This window comes from Crotalus tigris, unplaced genomic scaffold (genome assembly GCF_016545835.1).
Source record: "Crotalus tigris isolate CLP2741 ecotype Arizona unplaced genomic scaffold, ASM1654583v1 scf7180000019173.45859301935:6455823, whole genome shotgun sequence".
Lineage (NCBI taxonomy): Eukaryota > Metazoa > Chordata > Lepidosauria > Squamata > Viperidae > Crotalus > Crotalus tigris.
Window position 1 is genome coordinate 3,231,422 of NW_024097414.1, and position 12,637 is coordinate 3,244,058.

General features: G+C 44.5%; 1 protein-coding gene across 1 annotated transcript in view; it reads right to left on the reverse strand.

Moving 5' to 3' along the window:
- The window catches only part of CCZ1 (CCZ1 homolog, vacuolar protein trafficking and biogenesis associated), a 14,774-nt gene extending 2,963 nt beyond the window's left edge, over positions 1 to 11,811 (reverse strand). The window contains exons 1-12 of the mRNA XM_039360478.1: positions 11,463 to 11,811; positions 10,015 to 10,112; positions 9,083 to 9,176; positions 8,514 to 8,588; positions 7,994 to 8,041; positions 7,220 to 7,303; positions 6,104 to 6,279; positions 4,182 to 4,263; positions 3,976 to 4,037; positions 2,776 to 2,887; positions 2,059 to 2,092; positions 571 to 688 (exon numbers count right to left, since the gene is read on the reverse strand). Of these exons, the coding sequence (XP_039216412.1) occupies positions 571 to 688; positions 2,059 to 2,092; positions 2,776 to 2,887; positions 3,976 to 4,037; positions 4,182 to 4,263; positions 6,104 to 6,279; positions 7,220 to 7,303; positions 7,994 to 8,041; positions 8,514 to 8,588; positions 9,083 to 9,176; positions 10,015 to 10,112; positions 11,463 to 11,564 (1,085 nt within the window). The 5' untranslated portion in view covers positions 11,565 to 11,811. The remainder of the gene's footprint in view (positions 1 to 570; positions 689 to 2,058; positions 2,093 to 2,775; positions 2,888 to 3,975; positions 4,038 to 4,181; positions 4,264 to 6,103; positions 6,280 to 7,219; positions 7,304 to 7,993; positions 8,042 to 8,513; positions 8,589 to 9,082; positions 9,177 to 10,014; positions 10,113 to 11,462) is intronic.
- Between the last annotated feature and the right edge of the window lie 826 nt (positions 11,812 to 12,637).

The following is a 12,637-nucleotide window of genomic DNA, read 5'->3' on the forward strand; positions in this document are numbered from 1 at the left end:
CACAGGGGTCCTGGCTGGGGAATTCTGGGAGTTGAAGTCCAGAAGTCTTAAAGTGGCCCTGTTTGAGGACCCCTGTCCTAGTATTTTGTTTATCTATCAACCTGAGATGGGAAGAGTGCTGAACCTCGGTTTGCTTAACTGTAGTTTGGTGAATAAGCTACAAGCAGATGAGTCAGCCAAGATGGTATCTCCATTTTCTGGCTTTGCACGATGCATCACCTGTGCTGGCCTCTGCTCCCTCGGGCAACAAGGTTGTTGGTCAGGGTCAACTTCAACCCAAACCTGCAAACCATCCCCACTGGGGGAATCCGTGGCTTATCTGTCCTCCACTGGGGTGGGGATCAGAGAGGGATTGCTACCCGTTACTCCGGAGAATGGGGAGGACTGAAAAGTGGGAAAGACCCCTTGAACGTAGATCCTGCTCCTCTTTAACCATCACCTGCTTGGCCAACTGAAACGGACCCCGCTGTTAAGGACATTTCTGCAGCTCTTAAATACCTGTCCCTTATTAAGAAGGTGCCGTTCCCTATCCCCGCCCCCCCAATTTGTTTTTTTGAAAAAGGAACTGACCCCGACGTCCTTTTCTTGAGGTTGTATTGTTCACAGATATCCGAAGCTAATACGGTAAGCTGAGGCCCCACGAGGCTATCCAGTCGGCGGCAGAAATCCAGCGTAGGTTGCACAGAGGCTGGGAAAGTGTTGGGGGATGGGGGGGGGAGGAAAAAAAGAGGAGAATTGTTCCATCTCAATCGACGTGGCTCAGAGGGAAGGTCAAGGCCTTATGGTGACATCTGCAAGGCCCAGACACACAAGGGACCGGTTTGCATAAATGCCAAGGAGCCGAGACGTGGGCATCCCAAATTATCTGCCAAAGGTAAGGAATCTGAAGGGCACTAGTCAGATTCTCAGTATTTCCAGAAAAGGCAGAGCATTTCTTAAAAAATAAATAAATCAATCAATAACCCTGCTCCCAAATTAGTGAGCAAATACACCTGCTTGAAGGTAATTGGAGGATGAACAATTGTAATATGGCAGTCAATTGTTCGGGGAGAGGGTAATAGAGTCTCAAAGCCACAATGTGGGAAGAGATGAGATTTATTTATGGGTTAGATTTTTATCTCGCCTTTGTTATTTTTATCAGTAACCCAAGGCAATGAAGATACTTGACTGTCCTTCCTTCTCTTAATTTCCCCATAACAACAGCCCTGTGAGGTCAGTTGGGTTGAGAGAGGGAGGGATTGCCCTGAAGTTACCCAGCTGGATGTCATGGTTATGGTGAAACTAGAACTCTCCATTTCCTGGTGACTAGCCCAAAGTCACTCAGTTGGCTTTCATACCTATGGCGGTGCTAGAACTCACCGTCTCCTGGTGATTGGCCCAAAATCACCCAGTTGGCTTTCATACCTATGGTGGTGCTAGAACTCACCGTCTCCTGGTGATTGACCCAAAATCACCCAGTTGGCTTTCATACCTAAGGCGGTGCTAGAACTCACCGTCTCCTGGTGATTGGCCGAAAATCACCCAGCTGGCTTGCATGCTTAAGGTGGAACTAGAACTCACAGACATCTGCTTTCTAGGCCAGCACCTTAACCACCATGCCAAACTGGCCTATATAGTAGAGGGCGGGCCAGGCCCTGCTACGGGTTGAATTGATTTATTCTGGGGTGGAATTTTTCCCTCAACATTTTTTGGTATTGCTGTTTTAAGATTTATGCTACAGAATCTACATTGCTGAGTTCAAAGAAATAGGAAAACAGCTCCAGAACCCACAGCCTGCCCCAATTTAGACAAATCTTTACTTCATTGCTGAGGTTTTATTTTTTTTGATGACTCGCTGGCCAATTGTGGCTCTTGGGCAAGACAAAAAAAATGGTATTTTCGCTTTTGTATGTAACAGGAAATAGTTCAAACAATTCTATCATGACCAAATTCTGGAAATCTTACAGAGGGCGGACTATCGTAGCTCATATCCAAACGCCCGCGGAGAATGTTCAAAGGATGGGATTTGGGGAACCGAGAGAGGAACAGTGATTTCAACAATTATTATTTGATACTCACCATCAATCATAAAGCAGACAGCTGCGCTCATTGCCTGGAAGGGACAAAAGATTTTATCATACCAGCCGTTTTTCAGCTATCTCATTTCTACAGTCTGGCTCTACGGCTAAGTGAAGAATGTTGGCCCAAGCGAGCATTAACAAAGGCTTCTGCTTTGAGGTTTGTTCTCTTGAGATGAAAGGATAACTTAGATTGTGGAAAGGGAAGGCCTGGTACCCCCCCTCCCCCCAAAAATTGGGCTCCAGCTACCATCAAACCCAGCTAGCATGGCCAAGGGATGGAAATTATGGGAGTTGTAACCCAAGAAGGGTAGGATCCTAATCTCAGGAGAATTCATCTAAAAGGCAAAGGTATCCAACCTTGACAACTTTAAGACCTGTGGACTTCAACTCCCAGAATTCCCCAGCCATTCAATTCTGGAAGTTGAAGTCCGTGTATCTTGTGAGTTGTAAAGCTGAGAAACAGAGGTTTAGGGCAGAGATCCCCAACCTTTTGGGCACCAGGGACCGGTTACATGGAGAGAGGTTTTTCCGCAGACCGGAGGGTGCGTGGTTTTGTGTGTTGCCTGCATCCCGAAGATGAGGCTCTGCTTGTTTGTGCAGACCAGTTGCTGGCATACCATGGCCCAGTACTGGTCAACGGACTGGGGGTTGGGGACTCAGCCCCTTTCCATCCAAATTAGAGGGTCACTACATCTGACACAATTAAGGCGGTTACCTTATACACAATTAAATGAAGCTCTTCGTAAGCATCGTCTGTATTCACGAATATTTTGGGGAATCTGCATTTTGCTTCTGGGTCATTCAGATTCAGAGGCCCAGTAAGGAACCTAAAAAGCAAAGATAGAATCTTTCCACATGCAACTGCTAGATCTTGGCCCGAATCTGAAAAGACCAAATTTGTAGCTTTCTAACCCAAGACATCTAGCCTGGTTTAATAGAGCTGATAAACAAACGAATCACTTCTCCATTTCTTTGCTTTTAACACACAGGAGTCTTGAATAAATATTAGCAGTTCAAGCAAACCAGATCCTGAAGAGAATCAAAATGATCCACTGCTAGCAGTGTTCAGCAGCTGTGGGTGTCACTTGGCACGGGGGTGAATAAAGATAACAGCAGGCCAAGTTGGAGATGTCATTTCTATGGGGAGAGGCCAGGATTCTCAATTTTCTCCTGTTTGGGAAGGACCTTGTTATTGTCCATGTAACCGTGTTCAACTTTTCAGGCCTTCTATTAGTTTTTGTGCTATTTCAAAACGGCAGCAACCAACGTTGCTGTTCTGTCCCAGCCCACCTGAGTCCTTGTTGAGCTCACAAGAAGAAACCCCTCTTCCAACAAGCAAGCTGGAACCGCAGGAATAAACCAACCCCCTTTTATTATTCACAGACCTGCGTCAGTGTCCAAGGCAAACAAACACAGTCCACAGAAACTCCATCCTCAACACGAACCGGCCACCAGCACCTCCCACACCTTCCCTTTTATTATGCAGCCAAGACGTGGCTTCCTAATGCCTTCTCCTTCGCCTTTGGAGCCGCCCCATTGCCTTCCTCTGTCTTACTCGCTTCTGTTGCCAGCGTTTTCGTGCATCCTGGATATCTCCTAGCTGTGATTCATCACTGTCCAACTCAGGCTCCCAGCACAGCTGTGTCTCAGCCTAAGCGCGAGTAGAGGGGCCAGGCTCCTCGTCCGACTGTAAGTCTTGGAGCTCCTCAGAGTCTTCCTCTGATGTCACTCCAGGCCCCTCCTCTGATTCCTCAGACTCAGCTGCCGGGTCCACTGGCTGGTGAGGAATCACAACACTTGCCCATTCTCAACCATTGGTGCTGGTGGGTGGGAAGGGGTACAAACAAGACCTGGGGACCCTCGGACTGAATACTCCCTCAGGCATGAAAAGACACAAGAGATAAGGAATGCCTACCTCCCATAATGCTGCAGATTTCCAGATATTTCTCTATGCATGGGGGAATCTCTTCCTGCTAACTGAAACAGAAGCGACAGTCAAGGAAAGTTTTAGAGGGTTTTTTGGGTTTTTTTTTTAAGCAAATGAGATTTGTGCCTGACATTATTTCTCATTAAACCGGGGTTACCACATGTTCCAGGGGGGAGACAGGGCACCCAACTCACCTCAGGTTCCATGTGTCTTGGAAAGAGCGAGGTAGTGAGGTACTTGTACAAAATCCTCATGTCCTCTTGTTCCAATCCACTCCTGTGAAGTTAAGAAAATAAAGGTAAAAAGTCACCCCTGTCCAGTCGTGTCCGACTCTAGGGCCTGGTGCTAATCTCGGTTTCTTGGCTGAGGGAGCCAGCGTTGTCCGAAGACATTTCTGTGGTCATGTGGTTATAGGCCAAAGATTCATGGAACGCTGTTGCCTTCCTACCCAAGTGGTACCTATTTATCTACTCGCATTTGCATGCTTTCGAACTGCTAGGAAGGTGGTCAAAAAGGTTACTTAAACATGTTAATGTTTCAGTGTGCCCACTCTTTCGAGAGCTTCAATGCTTTCCAATGAACTTGTCTGGGCTGTTTGGGACAGACAGTTGGCTTTGGAGTTCTTTGATTGACAGCAGCTGCTCCAGATCTCAGAAACGGAAGACGTTTTCACATGGGCAACTTTAAGACTTGTGGGACTTCAACTCCCAGGATTCTTCAGTCAGCTCTTGTACTTTAGGCGAGGGGTGTGCATCCTAGACAACTTTAAGACTTGTGGACTTCAACTCCCAGGATTCCCCAGTCAGCATGGAATTTTGGGAGTTGAAGTCCATAGGTCTTAAAGGTGCCAAGGCTGGACACCCCTGATCTACAGGCAGGCCAACCAATTACCAATTTCCCAAGGAAGTGGCTGGGAAGGGATCCCTATCAGGAGTGATCCCAAAATTATAAACCACTTGCTACGTTTAACAACTGGTCAGTGTGCAGAACTAAAGTCAGACAAATGCCTCCAACCTGAAGTCAACGTTTTATATGAAAACCTGGAGGAGCCATTTTGAATCCCATTCCAGTCGGTAATTATTTTATGCAGAGCTCTATCGATCACTTTTTTTTTTAATCTAAGCATCTTCTCCCAGCCCCTTAATCACTTCTGAATAGAAAAAAACCCTTTGGAGCTCTTGCTCCAAAAATGAAACTGGAGGCGCCCGGCAGCTGTGCCATGTCATTAAACACCCTAAAAGCAAACCGCAGCTGAAGAGAAGTCCTTTGGTTTCTGTTACATCCGTGTCACAAGCTGCAGAAAGCCCTCCTTTGTGTTTAAAATCCATCATTTTTTCTGTGTGAGGTCAAAAGAGAGGGGGGGGGGTGGAATCAGCTACTGTTAAACGTTGGGCACAGGTTTTCTTTCTTTCTTTCAAAATTGAAGCTGTTCTTCCAAATTTGGGGAGGGGGGGAAACTAAGATTCTGGGAGGGTGAGTATTGGATTTAAAAAATATTATTTCATCCTTTTTTTTCCCCCTTGGCATGCAGTTGGCATAATGAGGTCCTTAGGTCCGAAACAATGGCTGCTATTGAGCTAGTCCTGTGCTCAAAAAACTGCTCGCTTTCCTTTCTTACTGACCTTGTTAGTATATTTGAGGAAAAATGAATAGCAGAATAACAAAGTTGAAAAGGACCTCAGAGGTCTTCTAGTCCAACCCTCTGCTCCAGCAGAAGACCCGACAGTATTTCGGACATCTGGCTGTCCAGTCTACTCTTAAAAGCCTCTGCTCTGACTGCCAAAGTAGATTAGGAGACAGCTGGATTAAGAATGTTAGAATTAGCGCAAAGCATATTTGGATAACCAGGTGGCCTGACAAGGAAATAATATATCCTGTGGCCTGGGAAATACAGGGGCATTTTTCTCCTTCTTATGCTAGTAGGTCCCATCCTTGTCACATTCCTACTCTTATGGCGAGACCTACGTATGCAGGGAAGAATGCTAAGCGTGCCCAGAGAGATCCTACTCAATGGTTGTGCACATAAGCACCCTACTTCATCCTGTATCGTATCTGTTTCACATTCCACCCCAAGAGCCACCTGCTGAAGCTCCCCAAAGGCATTCTAGGTCCTCACCAGATCAGCTGATCGTTGTACAGAAAGGCCGTGTACTTGACGAGGCTTAAGCTTTCTTCCATCTTGTTGATGAAGGACTGGATTTTCAAGTAGGTCATCTTGTCTAGCGGAAAGAAGCTGATGCCGCAGAAGACATCCAGCAGGTCACAGGACTGCAGGTAAAGCGTTTGCAAGTACTGGAACACAAAGGGAAGAGGACGATCAGCCGCAAAGTGGAAGGACTCAGTTACGGCGGTAATGGGAGCAGCCTCGGAAGAGCTTAGGGACCGACCGTCAGGGGGAAATTTTAATGATGTGGCCGCTAAACGTCGACACTCACTTGATGACACATAATCAGTTGATCAACGTTCTCCAGATAAATAGTTACAGGAGAAAGTAAGCGCCGAGACCAATTAAAAAAAAAAAAAGTCTAGTGGATATTTCGACTTGAATTTTGCCAGGATTCTAAGTAACCCCATCCTTCCATCTGTCCATCAATTCTAACTCATTGTGTGCTGCTCTCTGAGCTTGGTTATTTTCTTGCAGATGTTTCGTTACCCAACTAGGAAACCTCATCAGGGACAGAAGGGAGTGGGGTTTGTGGAGAGGAGGAGGAGGAGGAGGCAAAGTAGAAAAAGAAGAAAGAGAAGAAATAGGAAAGAGGACGGAAGAAGAGAGAAGAGGGAGAAGGTGGAGGAGGAGGAATATAGGCCCTTGATGATCTCTGAGCTTGGTTCTTTTCTTGCAGACATTTCATTACCAAACTAGGTAACATCCTCAGTGGTAGAAGGGAGTAGGGTTTGTGGCGAGGAAGAGGAGGGAAGGGGAGGAGAGGAAAAAGTGGAGAAAGAGAATGACTATGGGTCCTTGGTGGTCTCTGAGCTTGGTTGTTTTCTTGCAGACGTTTCATTATCCAACTAGGTAACTTTATCAGCGTTAGGTGTTAGATGTTAAAGTAGCACTAGTGGTGATACATAGTTGGGTAATGAAATGTCTGCAAGAAAACAACCAAGCTCAGAGAGTATCAAGTAACCACATTTCAAATCTGAGCTACATATATTCACTTCTGTCAGTAGTGTATAATATTTTTCTTCTTAAACATCCACGTTGTTCAGATAATGAGGGGAAAAGTCTTACCCGATGGAAGAATTTCTCCAGTCTTTCTTTCAGAACCCTTATGCCTCCATCTTCCATGGCTTTCCGGAACGTGCCATTAAAAAGCTAATTGTTATTTTCAAGGGGGGAAAAATATAACGGGGCAATTAAATCATGATTTAATCCACAGTTTGTTTTTCAAGATATAAACCCTGAACCAAGTTTGGGCCCTGGGATTCCAACTTCCTGGATTCAAAGGAAAAATGACACTCCATTGTTTTAGGAATAATGCTTGCACAGCAGTTAGGAGTCTATTTACAGAAGACTTCTAATAGATGACAAGCACTGTATATTTTTGATCACTAATGGGTGACATCTTTCCTGCTCAACCAATGTATTGCAAAAATAGTACACATCGCATCAATGATACACGTATGACAGTCCACAGCACATGTCATTTTATTCACTAATTCATTCCCTTTGCATCCTATTGCAATCCAAAGTGATTATCACTTGGAATTGCTGATGGGCCCTTTCTTCCTTTTTCTTTCTATAACCTCCTAGATTATAATCCATTTTTTAAAAATCTGCGTGCTGTCAGAAGGGACAGATACAAAAATGGAATCGTTCGTGACCAGAAATAATATGAAAGAAATGTGACGCGGCGTAAGTATCAATAAATATTCAGAACTGGGGATATATTTCTGCTGCCCAGACTTTGGAAAAATTGGAGCAATGTATTCCATTTTACATTAGGAAAGTAAAGATTGTTTTACCCACTCCAGCTTAATTAACAAATATTACAGCAAAACTGACCTTATACATGTTGTAACATTGCTGTAACACCGAGGTATAGACTTTGTCCTGTAAGAGATTCAGAATCAGAAAGACACAAAGGCTGATATTTTCACTAAGGATGCATTCAGTTACAGAGGCTTATTTTCCAAAAATAAAATAAAATAAACTTGGTAATCATTACTTTTCCAGCATATTCCCAGAGGAATGCTGTGAGAAAAAAAAAATCACTCCAAGGAATTGCTGGGAACCAGGAAAAATGCAGTAAGCTGATATGATAATAAAAAAGATAATGAATCATTGTCAGGACAACACAGCGCCTCTACGGGCTGGAGAACTGACCGCCCGCTGTGCTGTCACCTTACTTTAAAAGTGAAATTAGGGGATGGCGGTGCACTTCACAGGACAGAATTTCAGAAAGTTATTTGCAGATGTTGGGAGACAGGCAGAAAAGACATGTCTTGAAGGGTTCAAGTCATCCAAGAGAAGGAAAACGACACCTGCATTTGCTAACATTTCCAACGTGACAGTTAATTCTTACCAGTAACTCTTCTTCTTGATATTCAACATTTTTTTTGCCATCTTGGTGTTTTTCTATTACCGGATTCTGTACGACCTTGAAAAAGGAACAAAACAGTTCATTTAAGCAATTTTGTCTTGCAGGTTTTAGCTTCTGTAGAGGACAACTAGAAAACAGCAGGCAAATGATGATGAGCCGAGGGTTATTTTGATTCTGGATAAGGGTCAATGGAGTTCATTTGTGGCTGTGTAGGGATTCTAGGCTGATTCCTCTTTTGACTCTGTTCCCAGGTTTGCCACTCCTTCTCCTACAACTTCTGATCGAACTGCCACCTAGCAAGAGTTATTCCATCAGGCTTGTGAACTGTTTCATTGCACCCACCAATTCTAATAATTATAGCTTAGAAATGGGGCCCGTGTTTGATTTCTTTGCCTCTCCTATCCATCCCTTCCCCCCCCCCCCTTGGATTCTGACAGCACGGACTGTTCAATTATTCACCTCTAAACCATTCCAGAGACATTTTCAACATAAAGGGTGTAAAAAAACCCTGATGTACATTCAAGGAATTACAGTATCGTGTATTTATATACCATAACCATCCAGAAATTTTCTTCCGGTTCATTGAAGAACTGTCTGTTTTTCTGGGTATGTAGCGATTTTGCAGGCTTTGTAGGACTGAAGGTCCTAAGAAGAAGAAAAAATATTATATGAATTAACACAGTTTAAATGTTCATTTGGACCAGGGGTAACATAAAATAACCCATTATTGTTTTGATTTCCAACTGTCAACAAATAGAATAAAACTCTAAAGGAGGAAACTGTCAATCCCATTATGTTCTCAGACCTCCTTGCTTAAGTAATATATATAAACCAATAGACATGGACTTGGGAAATTTAGTTGAAACCCTAATTATCCAAGAAACTCACAGGACAATTTTAGTTCTACAATTCTTCCAGCCTCGGTTTTTCATAAGTATTTTTTTGGAAAACAAATCAGGAAAAAAGGTAGGTACATTGTCTTGGATGAAATGTGGGATCAGAAGCATCAGTAACAAGCCTCAAGAACATCAAGATGGCATGTGTTGTGTTATCATTACAGAAATGAGACAATTTAATATTTTTGGCCAAGGTTCACGCCACTGTTCCTGCCCACAACTTTCCACAAACACCAATTATGGGGGATGTTAATGTGTGAAAAAAACATTGTTAAGAATGAACAATTTCATGATCAAGTCGTGGAAGGTATAACTGAGAAAATTACAAGGTTGGATGTTCTAGTTGAGTGTTTCTCAACCTTAGTTACTTTAAAATAGATGGATTTCAACTCCCAGAATTCCTTACCTAGCTACTCTCCCCAGTGCTGACTGAGGAATTCTGGGAGTTGAAGTCCACACATCTTAAAGGTCTAATTTGATCATCCGCTGGACAGTCTTTTAAAAAAAAAATCTGGACAGAGCCAAATAAGTTTCATTTTTTACAAATATCTGAAATACTAGACATGCAGACCTAGGGATTGTGGTACCTTGTAAACTGAACAATGGCTTCACATAATCCAACATTTCTGATTTTTTCATTTTTCTCGGCTTCGTTTGGGTAATAGAAGAGGATCTTCTTTTCTTCCTGAAGTTAGAAACGAAACACCTAATTCATTATTTTAAATAGATTTCTGCAATACCTTTATAGACCTTCACAACTTACTGCATTTTACATTCACAAGTCTGTGAATAGGGCCCTTAAATGATACATTGTGCTAAAATGGTAGCGGTCTGAAATATATATATATATATTTGTGAAAAAGAAGGAATTTGCATGTACACAAAGTATACGTGTGTATGTTGTGCATGTATGCAAAATGTACATGCATGCAGCTTAATATGAATGCAAAAAGGGAAAAGGCACAGAAGTGTGGATAAAAGTGTTAAGGCATCTGGAAGGTCTTCTTTTCCAACCGCATGCTTAAGCAGGAGACCCTACACAGGTAGTCCTCGACTTACGATCACAACTGACCCCAAACTTTCTATTACTGAGACTGTTGATAAGTGAGTTTTGCCCCATTTTATGACTTTTCTTGCCATAGTTGTGAAATGAATCACTGCAGTTGTTCAGTTATTAACATGGTTGTTAAGTGACTCCGGCTTTCCCATTGGCTCTGCAAAGGGGATCACATGTCCCTGAGACACTGAAACTGTCACAAATATGAGTCAGTTGCTAAGAATCTGAATTTTGATCCCGTGACCCTGGGGATGTTGCAACAGTCATAAGCTTGAAAAACAGTCATAGGTGACTTTTTTTTAGTGCTGTTGTAACTTCGAACGGTCACTAAGTGAATTGTTGTAAGTCGAAGACTATCTGCATCAGGAGTTTGGATATATACACAACATATTAATATATTAACATGTATGCATGCATACATACATACATATATATTATGGAGCAGCCATAACTTCCTTTACCAATTATAATTATAGAAACACTCCCACAAACCAGGCCCATCTCTCCAGTTATTACACACACACACACTCCAAGCCCCCCAGTTGTGACATTCCCACACAACCAGCTCCCCCATGTCTCTCCAGTTTCTTATTAGACACACACACACACACTCAAAGCCCCCCCCAGTTGTGACACTCCCATAATCAGCCCCCCATGTGTCTCTCCAGTTATTACACACACAGAGACACACACACTCCAAGCCCCCCCCCCCAGTTGTGACACTCCCACACAACCAGCTCCATCTATCTCTCTCCAGTTTGTTATTACAGACACACACACAAACACACACTCCAAGCCCCCCAATTGTGCATCCCCCCCACCGGGCTCCCTCCCTTCCTCCTCCCGGCTGGGCCTCGATCTGTCCGGAGAGAAGGGCCGCCGCTCCCCCTCCGCCAGAGCCGCCTCCGAGGCAGGCCCGGCCGGCCCTCCGCCTCCCCGCCCCGGTCGGAGGGTCCCGCTCTCTCTTCGCCCGCCCACCTCGCCCTCTCGCGGGCCCAGCCGCGGGTTGTACACGAAGAAGCCGACCAGGGCCGGCGCCAGCAGCTTCTCCGGCCCGGCCCCCGACTCCGCTGCCGCCATCCTGCCGGGGGGCGGAGCGGAGCAGCCTCGGGAACGGCAGGGGGCAGCCGCCGAGTGGCCGCCGCCTCCTCCTCCTCCTCCTCCTCCTGGTCCGCCTCCGGCCGCGGCCTGTACGCCGCCCCGAGCCCCGGCCTCGCCTGGCCCGCTTTGCCGCTCTGCGCGCGCGCCCAGCTGGCTGGCTGGCTGGCGGGCTGAGAGGGTAGCGGCCGCAGCAGGCAGGCCGAACCCGGACCGAGCGAGCGAGCGAGCGAGGGGAACCGGCAGGATGCAGTTGCCGCGGGACTGCTCTGGCCGGGGAAGGGAAGGGAAGGGCATGGAAGGCCCGCGCCGCCCAGTCCTGGCCTGTCTTTGCAATCACGGGTTGTTGTGGGTTGTTTTTTTTTAAATAAAGTTTATTAAAAGTTTTAAAGCGGAGATAAAAACTAAGGGGAAGGAAGGAAGGAAAAAAGGAAAAATTCTGAGTGAATGGGAAGGAAGGAAGGAAGGAAGTATTGTGAGAAAGAAGTTCCAATTTCTTCTGCAGCGAATACGATTGCAGAATTTATGGAATTATTTTAAAAGCTCAGTTTTTATCTTTACTATTTTTATCTTTATTCAGAAAGTCACAACTCATAACTGCACTTTTTTTCCCCATTTCATGCAGAAAGTTTGTAAGGGGTTCCGGCCATCCATGCATCCATCAATCAATTCTTTTGTATAATCAAGGAAGTTAATTTAATCGTCTTTGCAATAATAGGGGATAACGATGTGCTATGAACTATGGCTTCTGCCTCTTAGGTTCAACCACCAACTAGCAGAGATCCAGCTGTCAAAAGCATTGTTCCATTTGTTTACTATCTTTATTTTCACTTTCATTTTGTGTTGTGACGGACTTCAATAAAGTTTCAATAAAAAGCAGATTTTTTTAAAAAAAAAACGGAGTCGAGGAAAGTGGAATTCAAACCCTTTTATTTCTGCGCAGAAGCAAATTGGTGTCAAATTCAGCGAAAGGCAGCTTTATATCATTATACTGTTTGCATAAGAAGACAAAAGTTAACAGTTCCATTCATTGGTTATTTACCACTTCCAGGTTT